The 10672-nt window shown below is 42.4% G+C and overlaps 1 protein-coding gene across 4 annotated transcripts in view; it reads right to left on the minus strand.

Moving 5' to 3' along the window:
• LOC118406775 (histidine triad nucleotide-binding protein 1-like) overlaps positions 1-3518 on the minus strand; it is a 9125-nt gene extending 5607 nt beyond the window's left edge. Inside the window, exons 1-2 of one of the 4 annotated variants that reach the window (XM_035807091.1) lie at positions 3388-3518; positions 622-669 (exon numbers count right to left, since the gene is read on the minus strand). In XM_035807091.1, the coding sequence (XP_035662984.1) occupies positions 622-669; positions 3388-3483 (144 nt within the window). In that variant the 5' untranslated portion in view covers positions 3484-3518. Of the gene's footprint in view, positions 1-54; positions 103-378; positions 427-459; positions 508-621; positions 670-3387 lie in introns of all 4 variants that reach the window. The other 3 variants (XM_035807094.1, XM_035807093.1, XM_035807092.1) reach the window with 3 other exon arrangements.
• Positions 3519-10672: the final 7154 nt, after the last annotated feature.

A 10672-nucleotide genomic window follows, 5' to 3' on the forward strand; every position in this document is an offset into this window, starting at 1 on the left:
GTGAGTTCCTGAAGTACACACCTGTAGGTAAAACACACATGTTAGTACTGCTGCCTGGGCTTTACTCACTTCATCACAGTTGTGAGTTCCTGAAGTACACACCTGTAGGTACAACACACATGTTAGTACTGCTGCCTGGGCTTTACTCACTTCATCACAGTTGTGAGTTCCTGAAGTACACACCTGTAGGTACAACACACATGTTAGTACTGCTGCCTGGGCTTTACTCACTTCATCACAGTTGTGAGTTCCTGAAGTACACACCTGTAGGTACAACACACATGTTAGTACTGCTGTCTGGGCTTTACTCACTTCATCACAGTTGTGAGTTCCTGATGTACACACCTGTAGGTACAACACACACGTTAGTACTGCTGCCTGGGCTTTACTCACTTCATCACAGTTGTGAGTTCCTGATGTACAGAACTGTAGGTACAACACACATGTTAGTACTGCTGCCTGGGCTTTACTCACTTCATCACAGTTGTGAGTTCCTGAAGTACACACCTGTAGGTACAACACACATGTTAGTACTGCTGTCTGGGCTTTACTCACTTAATCACAGTTGTGAGTTCCTGATGTACACACCTGTAGGTACAACACACACGTTAGTACTGCTGCCTGGGCTTTACTCACTTCATCACAGTTGTGAGTTCCTGATGTACAGAACTGTAGGTACAACACACATGTTAGTACTGCTGCCTGGGCTTTACTCACTTTATCACAGATGTGAGTTCCTGAAGTACACACCTGTAGGTACAACACACATGTTAGTACTGCTGTCTGGGCTTTACTCACTTCATCACAGTTGTGTGTTCCTTATGTACACACCTGTAGGTACAACACACATGTTAGTACTGCTGCCTGGGCTTTACTCACTTCATCACAGATGTGAGTTCCTTAAGTACACACCTATAGGTACAACACACATGTTAGTACTGCTGTCTGGGCTTTACTCACTTCATCACAGTTGTGAGTTCCTGAAGTACACACCTGTAGGTACAACACACATGTTAGTACTGCTGTCTGGGCTTTACTCACTTCATCACAGTTGTGAGTTCCTGAAGTACACACCTGTAGGTACAACACACATGTTAGTACTGCTGTCTGGGCTTTACTCACTTCATCACAGTTGTGAGTTCCTGAAGTACACACCTGTAGGTACAACACACATGTTAGTACTGCTGTCTCAGGGCTTTACTCACTTCATCACAGTTGTGAGTTCCTGACGTACACACCTATATATATAACGTAAGGTTACCAGTTTACGGTCGATTCGTTAATAATGCCGTTTTATGGAAAGCGCGCAGGTCGGGAAGTGAAAAGCTGTCCGTAATTGGAAGACATCAAAGTCGGTCTGCGTCAAGCTCTGTGTGGCATCATATTTCTTCTGAGGATTTCTCGCCATACGAGCGTCTTTAATAAACAAGTCTGCAGCCAAGAATTCTTCCAGGGTGACCAATTTACGGTCAGTTGGGTGTTTCTCCATGAGGTTATTTTTCTAAAGGACATATATCTGATCATTTCCCTTAAAAGTCCCCCACGTAGTTCACTGAGATAACACAATGGATAAATTGTTTACATATGGCCATGCCGCCACTTTGCATCGCCGCTAAACGTTATCAGTAAGTCATCTGCCCCAACAGAACGCCACTCAGAGCGCCATATGCTGTTCGACAACTTGCACAATGCTACTCATAATAATGGCAACGCATTTGGATGTTGTTATCACCTGTATAGATAGGAACTGGCCTTGAAATGCGTTCAGTATACATGTGGCTTGCTCACGCTGTGCCCTCCCCACATAAATTAGCCCCAACAGCGCCCCTTGCGACAATTTCTCGCTCTCCAGTGCACCAAGCTTTAACGGGCAAGTCACGTGATGCAACATGGCGTTCGAAAACTACCCGCTCGGCGAGGACAGTCACTTGTTTTTATGCAGTTTATAAGAGTTTCCTTGGACAACATACATAAAATCACCATGCATTCTTGAGATAAGAACTCCAGGTTTGGTTTGAGGTGATGTTTCAATTCATAAAGAGTTTGTTGGATTTTAAAGAGGGGACGAAAATAGCCGTCTAGAATTACGATCAGAACCGGGTCATCTGTAATAGTGTTGTGCGCACTCAAGCGTAAATGTAAATTGTTGTCGGACTTTTCAGACGTGATTTGCTGGATGCAAAGTTATAGGATAAATAAGGCAAGACACAGATGATATAAATGTACTTCTTTCCTACTCAAGAGAATTTTCTTTTTTACAATTGACCTCGAAGTCTGCATCCACCAATAAGTGACCGTAAACTGGTCCTGCACGTAAACTGGTAACCTTACGTTATATATAGGTACAATGGACAACAAGTATATGTCAGTATGTTGCCATGAGTCATTCTCCTACGCAGAGGGACCCACAGTTGTGTCCAAACACTTTGGGGTCCGGCTCTGCTATCTGACGCACTCAGACCCATTCCTAGCCGCCCTGCTTATGATTATGAATATCAATGAGCTTAGACTTATATGGGCAGTCAGCCGTTGGGGATCGGGCGTAAGAGGATGGTGCTATGTGAGACATAACATGATTGGCTTATAGCTTCCCAGCGGCCTTTGCAAGATGGCTTTCGTAAACAGAAAGCCCAAGAAATCCCTATTCTCTGATTGGCTGACAGCTGGTTTGTGGCGACAACCACAGTAACCGCTGGTAGGCCATGAGATAGCAGGGCCCCATGGGCTGAGTCAGCTAGCCGTTGGGGACCGTGCGTAGGAGGATGGCCATGAGTGTCACATTGACCACACAAAGTCTCTGGTAATACCAGACTGACTACAATAGCTGTTACAGAGAGAATAATTTTACAGAAGAGTTTTGCTACTTAAGAGGAGTTGGCCAAACGCTCAGGAGGGGGAATGCATGGACTGATTTTCATTGGTCAATTTCTCAATTTTTTTTGCCAAATATTTCTACTGTGTGTAATGGTTTATTGAGCAAAAACATATCGCTACATTCGCAGCCTAACGGCTGAATTGCAGTTGCAATATCACAATAAAACAAACGCATTCGATCTATGTCCAACAAGGCAAATCATTAAGATAAAAGTACGTGTAAAATCAGTTAGGTACTGCTGGTGGTAAATAAACCAAGCATGATGACATTCCCTATATCGCTGGAATTCCTACTTAATTGGCTCTTGATGCAACACTTGATATGCAACACGACAAATCGAAACTTACCTGCAGTACACAGCCAAGGCAAAATCAAGGTTTGATGAAAAGTACAGTGCCACGCCCCCCTCCCCCTTCACCGAAAGCAACCTTCGAAAGTCCGTTTTCAGACAGAAACTGGCTGTTGACATGCTATGCACGGAGCTTAGATCCCTGCCGAAGTCCCAAACCTACCTGGTTAGTGAGTACAACACGAGGTGCGAAGCTGAGAGCCGCAGCAAACTGGAAAATGAAGTTTTTCCGACACAAAACTCGGACCGGGACCGCCATCTTGGTGATGACGTCACCAGCTGAACTTTGCTTTTTTTGGCGACACCTCCAAGGGGAGAGCCGCAAATACATATAAGACACGGACCGATTTTAAATCTCAGACGCCAGGCGTTTTTAGTCACATATACAAGTAGAAAGTTTCTTTAAACATAAAGAAATAACTCCACAAATTGATATAGATGGAACAAATGATTTATTTCTCTATTTTTTTGCTAAGGCTACATTGCAGTATTTCCTATGCATATTCTTAACAATGGGAATCATGGGAGAAAGCGGTTGTCAAAAATCACATACCTGACTTTTAGAACATGAAAAACTCACATAGGTATGGTTGTCCGGCCTCGGAAGAGTAATTTGACGACAAAAAAAGAAAAAAAATTACGGTGGAATTATATTACACATCATCAAAACATAGGTGGTGACCTTTACACCCCCTTTCACTGTCTGTAAACAACACCAAAACACCTAACTTCTAAGGCCTACTGCAACCACAAATATCGCTAAAAATCTGGTTTTTTTTTAACACGATATATAGAAGCTACAACCCGTACTTATGATATCCACCTCCAAAATCCAAACATAGCCCAAGAAAAACATTTTTACAGCCACTTCGGCCAAGGCTACCTAAGCATTCTGAAACTGGGTCATCTGCAGAAGTCCGGAAATACCGAAACCTGCACTTAAGGGAGTGGTAGTGAACTGGAACTGTTTTTTAAGGTGTTAATTGTAAGCGTTGAGCATAATTTTTGGAGTGTAGTGTTGACGGGTAGAGCGTTACAGATGGGAACGATCCTTTTGGGAAAGTAGTTTTTAAACGTAGTGGTAAGACATTTTGGAGTTGGAGCTTTCTGTGGAAATTATGGTTTCAAAATGGAATCTGTAATCTCGTTACGAATGGATGAAACAAAGAACAAATGTGAATTTCAAAAAAGTCGACAAAGGAATTCACACATATAGTACCAAGGGATCTATGCGTCATGCAGGAGTTTGCAAGTTTGGGTAGGCTATATGATAATAACGTTAATGACCCGCCTGTTCATCGGTGTACATGCTGTGATGCCGCCTGGCCTTTCGGTGATTATAGCAAAGGACCAGGCGTTATGACCAGACATTAACCCTTTATCGTACATTCGGCCAAGCGATTTCTCACGGAAGTTATTTCCGAACACTTGCCTTAGCTAGCCGTTGTAAATCATTTTCAAATGAGTAACCAAAGAATCCATATTCATCTTTGTACCTTTCATAAAGATTGTTCATGTCTTCAATAGATACCTTCTGAAAATCTTTATGAAGCATTTTGTCACCGGTCCTCGGTTTCCTTTGTGGAAAAATGTTGTCCCTTCCGACGACACCAACATCATGCCGGAAAAAAGTGTTCAGGTCTTCAGCCAGGTTTTCCGTATGACCGACAAAGTCGTAGTGGATCTTAGAAAAAGAAGAAAAAAGGTTATTTGCATCCAGCCCTTTAAAAAGCTCAACCAAACGCATTATTTACGAGTTTATAATTTTCAACGTGGTAACAGGTGTGCTTAAACAGTTTTACTTGAAAAAAAATCTATTTAAGTTATGAGCAATTGTTATATTTGTCTTGTACATTTTGAGCGGGTGGCTAAAAGTCTTTTCTTTGAACTGGCGTGAATATACAAAAGGGTGATTTTAGAAATGTTTTTAAATAGCCCATGATGCATAGAAGTTCCAGTTGAGAAGTATATTCTTCCATACAGTAGACATTGGGTAAGGTCCGTTTAAGTGTATTTTTGTGCCAGAATTAGGTTTGGAATGTTCCATTTTAGCGCAGGGTTGATTCTAGAACAGCTTATTCGGAATCGGGAGGGAGATTGAATAAAACAAATAAAAAAGTACTTCAGTCCACATTTTGCCTTTCCAATTTCCTCAGCTATGTGTCAATACCCTTAAAATATTGCAATGAAAAATTCAATGAAGGATTATTTTAGGTTTAGCATGTTCTATCATATTGGCACATTTGCATACACAGATTGTTCCAACGGACATGTTGATGTGTGTGAAGGTTTGAAAAATAGCAGCCACAATTTGGCTCCGATTTGAGTCTAAATCAATAGGGAGTTAATGGATCGTGATTCTTAGTTTGTAGCCAGTTCATGTAGATGTAACGTAAGACTTATTAGACACGCAAAAGAAGATCTCATTCAAATACATAACAATGATAATAAGTAACAAAAATTGCATAATTCAGTAATAGGTGACGGGAAATTTATACTTGCATGGAATATGAAAATGACAAAACCAACCGAATTTTAGCTTCTGCAAACGACTAAAAAATAAAAGAAATTATAACTGAACACACAGGTAGCACAAACGCAGCGCCCTTGTGGAATGTAGGTGTATAATAATAAGAAAACGTGATCGACAAATATTAAACTTACTTACTTGGCAGGGAGTACATATTTCACTTATTGGTTTCCAATGTTGGTTTTGGAATTCTGTCCTATTCGCAGAGGCTGCTACTGCTTTGACGAAAGCTTTGAACGGTACAAGCTGATGAGTTTGGTTTCCTTTCCATTTGACTTCAATTGTTTTATTGCATGGCATCTGTAGAAGAAAAAATGTCTGTCATTAGGTAACATTAAAGCGCACATTTAGTGCAAAGCAGTTACAGTAGGTTCAAACTCCAGCACCTTTCTTAATCTGGAACGCCCGTGCTTTGAGGGGATCCGCCAGTCAATCCGCCATGCAAATCGAATATAGTTCAGGGCCTAAAACTTCAAGATTTTTTTCCTGGTCAAATGGGTAAAAATCCTGGCAGTTTTGAGTTGGGTGTGACAGGGGAGGGTTTCTACTTTGTGATTAGGGCCAAAAAGCTGAGTTTGTGTGGTTTTTAGGGGGTATAAAGTTGGGACTTTTTTGTCCTAGCACAAGGCCTCCTCACTGGGTTGTGGTGCGGTTTAGAGGTCATGGGTCAATCTTTCAGTTTCCCGGCAGTTTCACCGTTAGATTCATGCCGAAATGTGTTTGTTTGGATAGCTGAGATGTCGGGCTTTCAAATGAGGGTATGTTTGTGTGCCATTAACGTCAGATAGTTGAGTTATTAACAGTTGCTTTCTCCTCTTTTTGTCATAGGAACCCATTGTTAAGAGGCTGTATATTGAATCACTGGCGGATGCCCTCGAGAGCCGGGCGGTAAAAAAATGGTAGCAGACTTGTGATAATGAAGGTTTAATTAGCCATCCCGAGGCACATGTGGCGTCATAACGCCTGGTCCTTTGCTAAAGCCACCGAATGTTATCACCAAGTGAGCGAAGGGAACAGAGTACTTTTATGAGGCGGTTATAGCAAATTTCTATCATCTAAGTCATGCTTCCGGTTGACCGTGAAAAATGTGTAATAATGATTTTTACATGGATTGGAAAGATTAGGCCTCACCTTCTTTGTCTTCATTTCCGGGCAAATAGTCTCCATCATACTGCTGTATTTTTCGTTCCATCCGTACACTGGATACGTGACGAAAAATCCGCTCCACACAGATGCAAGTCTATAGAAGAAGGTGAGGTTGAAAAAACTTACAATTTAGGCCAGAAAATTACCTTCTTTACCATCATAAATGCCAATTGTACCATGGTGCAGTAACCGCAAGCTCCCCCGATAGATTACTTTGTGAACAGTGTAAATGCAGTTAAGTTCGCGGAGATTTAATTTCGCGGTAGCACCATGCACTGTAGGATCTTAATGCCATGGAAAAATGTTCGCGGTGGATTTAAATCCGCGGTGAAGCGGCCGCCGCGAAAACCGAGAACATTAAACCATCTCGAAAGTTTCTGCATTTACAGTATTTTGTGTCGAAGTACTCATCAGAATCATGAACGTTTTCTCACCTTTCTAGTGGATTCCTAGCTACAAGAAACTTCTTGTACGTAGCAAGACGAAGCCGGACATCCTCCTCAGAAAAATCTGAAAGAATTGGTAACGGCTTCTCTCTAGCAAACTTCCTCACCTCGCGGCGACTCATATTGGTGCCTAATTCCAAGTTATACAAGAGCTGCATTATGGTCCAGCTGCCTGTTTTACCTGTTCGGCAGTACAGCACTTTGTATTTATCGATAACGATGAGGCTTTTTAGGACTTCCGATAAAGGTGCCTGTAAGGAAAATATAAAGTTTCGAAAATTATTATTGATACCAAACAATGTAGCATACTGAAAATTTTACTTCTCTTTGAAGCTCATTTTAGTTTATCCATTGATTGACAGTCACTCATTAAAACGCCCCGAATGTAAATTGGGAATTCTTGACTGGTGATGACTACTAAAGGGTTAAAAGACTTATTAAACCATACTCTCAATAGCACGTCCACTGTGACCACGAATAAAACTTAAGTTTGGACAACCAAACTAAATAGAAGGAAACCGATCATACTAACCTCCTTGCGTCCAACACTTTTTCTACAGTGTTCTTTAAGTAAGTCCGCCCCTGCCGAATGCACCTTGATATCTTCTCAAACAGTTGGTAGGTGAAAAAAAAAATGATGTTAATAACTTTTTGTACATGATGCAAAAAAACGAAACTAAATCAACGTTTGAAATATAATCGTATACATTATTTTGATATAACCAGCAAGGAGGACGTACCTAATGTGATTCCAGCAGATTTGTTCCTCGAGGCTGGTTTTATATGCAGGTCTGGAGGAAATATGCAGATAAACACTAGTACTAGTAGTAGTGAGACTCCGCATAGGGTAGCAAAACCGACATGAGTCGCCAGGAGTCGCTCTGACCTCTGCTTGAAAAGCATAGTAGTTTTCGGTCTTTTTCCCGTTGAACTTTGCTATTCTGCAATAATAAAAGTACAAAGGTTTCAATGAAGTTCTTTTATGTAATTATCATTCAAATTATAATTCTTTTACGTAAAATGGTTATGTAACAAGATATAACATTGCCCTACATTCCAAGCAGAATTATATCATTTTGTGATTTTATTGTTTACTGTTTTATGATTCAGGGGCCAATGATTCATCAACGGTCAACAATCAGCGACCCATAACAAAAAAATGGCTACCAGAAGTGTATTATCAGCCGACAAAAGGCCCCAGAGAGCCTAGGCCTGCTTCGGAGGCCAGTTACAAATCAACTTTCAATGATCCTAATTACTGCAAGGTAGCAAAGTATAGATCGAACAGAGCAAAAAAAAAAAAATAATAACATTTTGTATTGCATCGAAGTTTGCCTGCATTTTTTAGGTAACTAATTGGCTTTTACAACAAAATACCATACCTAGGACAAAGCCTAAGGCTAACTGTTTGTGATCCTGCCATGTGGAGCATCTGTCTAAAGCTATTCAAATAATAAGTGTACAAGGAAAAGTTGATTGGCCCTTTATTGTTCGCATTCGACTTACTTGGACCTTTGTTTTCATTTTTTGAAACGGGCGAAAATTGATGCGCGCGTGGATACCGGTACCATCCATATAACATTGTCGAAGCATGCTCAATCAAACAAGACCCAGATATGAAAACCATCAAGATAACCTGGACTAGCGTTGCACAAATAGAAACGAACGTCAATGTTACTAGTGTTATGCTTTGTAACCCCTCCTGAATTTACCGCTAAGCGTTACCGGGCCTCCTTTTACCGGGCCTCCTGAATTCACCGCGTAAATCGTTACCAAGACCCCCCTCCCAGTAGGGTTTGTTTGTGCTCAACGAATAAGCTGTGTCTGAAGGATCTGTGTGTTATTATGCCAATGAGCTGTATGTGAAGTGTCAGTGTGTGAAGGAGCTGTATTTGAAGGAGCCGTGTACGTTACATAACCCAGAGGTTCTGGGTTTGAATCAGTTGATATGCCACCGATCTTGTGCGCTTGGGAAGGGCTCTTAACACGACTTCCCTCCCTTCACTAGGGTAGAGAACAGAGTACCCTTCGGTAAGGGCCCTCCCTCAGATAGGGCAAAGAACCCACCACACTTACGAAAAAGACTAGGTGCTAAAAGCCGGCGGTACTTTCGTGGTATATAAAAAATAGGAGTAAAAGAACCCCGCGCAATGCATTTCAATGGGGAGAGGTTCTTTTAAGCGCCCTTAAGAGCGGCGAGGCCATGAGCGGCCGCCAGGTGTCCCCAGCCATGCGCCTGGCCAAGACGCTGGGGACATGCACCATAGTCTGGGGGATATAGGTTCCTTTCTCGCCATATGTTACATGTGATGTATACCTTCCGTGGCTCTCGGGCCACGATGACGTCATCAGGCTGGACAGGTGAAGAACTTATTTCACCGCGTCAGGCGGTCAGACGGGCCTAGAGGCCTCGTCGATGCGGACGGGCGACGGGCATATCTTGGTGCTAAAAGCCGGCGGTACTTTCGTGGTATATAAAAACTTGGTATCGTTGCAAAGGTCCCTTAGTAAGGAATCGAAGGATGAAAACCGCAAAATAATCGGATACTTCCTTCTCGAGTTATTCTTGAGTATCCGGGCTCTGTTTGGGCGCAACCGCTATATCCGCTAACACCGCCTGTCGGGAAACCGGGTAGGAGGGATGACTTAATAACGCGATTGTAGCTTAGGCTTCAAGTTCCGGCCTGGTAAACTTGGTATCGTTGCAAAGGTCCCTTAGTAAGGAATCGAAGGGTGAAAACCGCAAAATAATCGGATACTTCCTTGTCGAGTTATTCTTGAGTTTACAGGCTCTGTTTAGGCGCAACCGCTAGCTCCGCTAACACCACCTGTCGGGAACCGGGTAGGGGGGATGACTTAATAACGCGATTGTAGCTTAGGCTTCAAGTTCCGGCCTGGCAAACTTGGTATCGTTGCAAAGGTCCCTTAGTAAGGAATCGAAGGATGAAAACCGCAAAATAATCGGATACTTCCTTCTCGAGTTATTCTTGAGTATACGGGCTCTGTTTAGGCGCAACCGCTATATCCGCTAACACCGCCTGTCGGGAAACCGGGTAGGGGGGATGACTTAATAAGGCGATTGTAGCTTAGGCTTCAAGTTCCGGCCTGGCAAACTTGGTATCGTTGCAAAGGTCTCTTAGTAAGGAATCGAAGGGTGAAAACCGCAAAATAATCGGATACTTCCTTGTCGAGTTATTATTGAGTGTACGGGCTCTGTTTAGGTGCAACCGCTAGCTCCGCTAACACCACCTGTCGGGGAACCGGGTAGGGGGGATGACTTAATAACGCGATTGTAGCTTAGGCTTCAAGTTCCGGCCTGGCAAACT

This window comes from Branchiostoma floridae, chromosome 19, assembly GCF_000003815.2.
Source record: "Branchiostoma floridae strain S238N-H82 chromosome 19, Bfl_VNyyK, whole genome shotgun sequence".
NCBI classification, from domain to species: Eukaryota; Metazoa; Chordata; class Leptocardii; order Amphioxiformes; family Branchiostomatidae; genus Branchiostoma; species Branchiostoma floridae.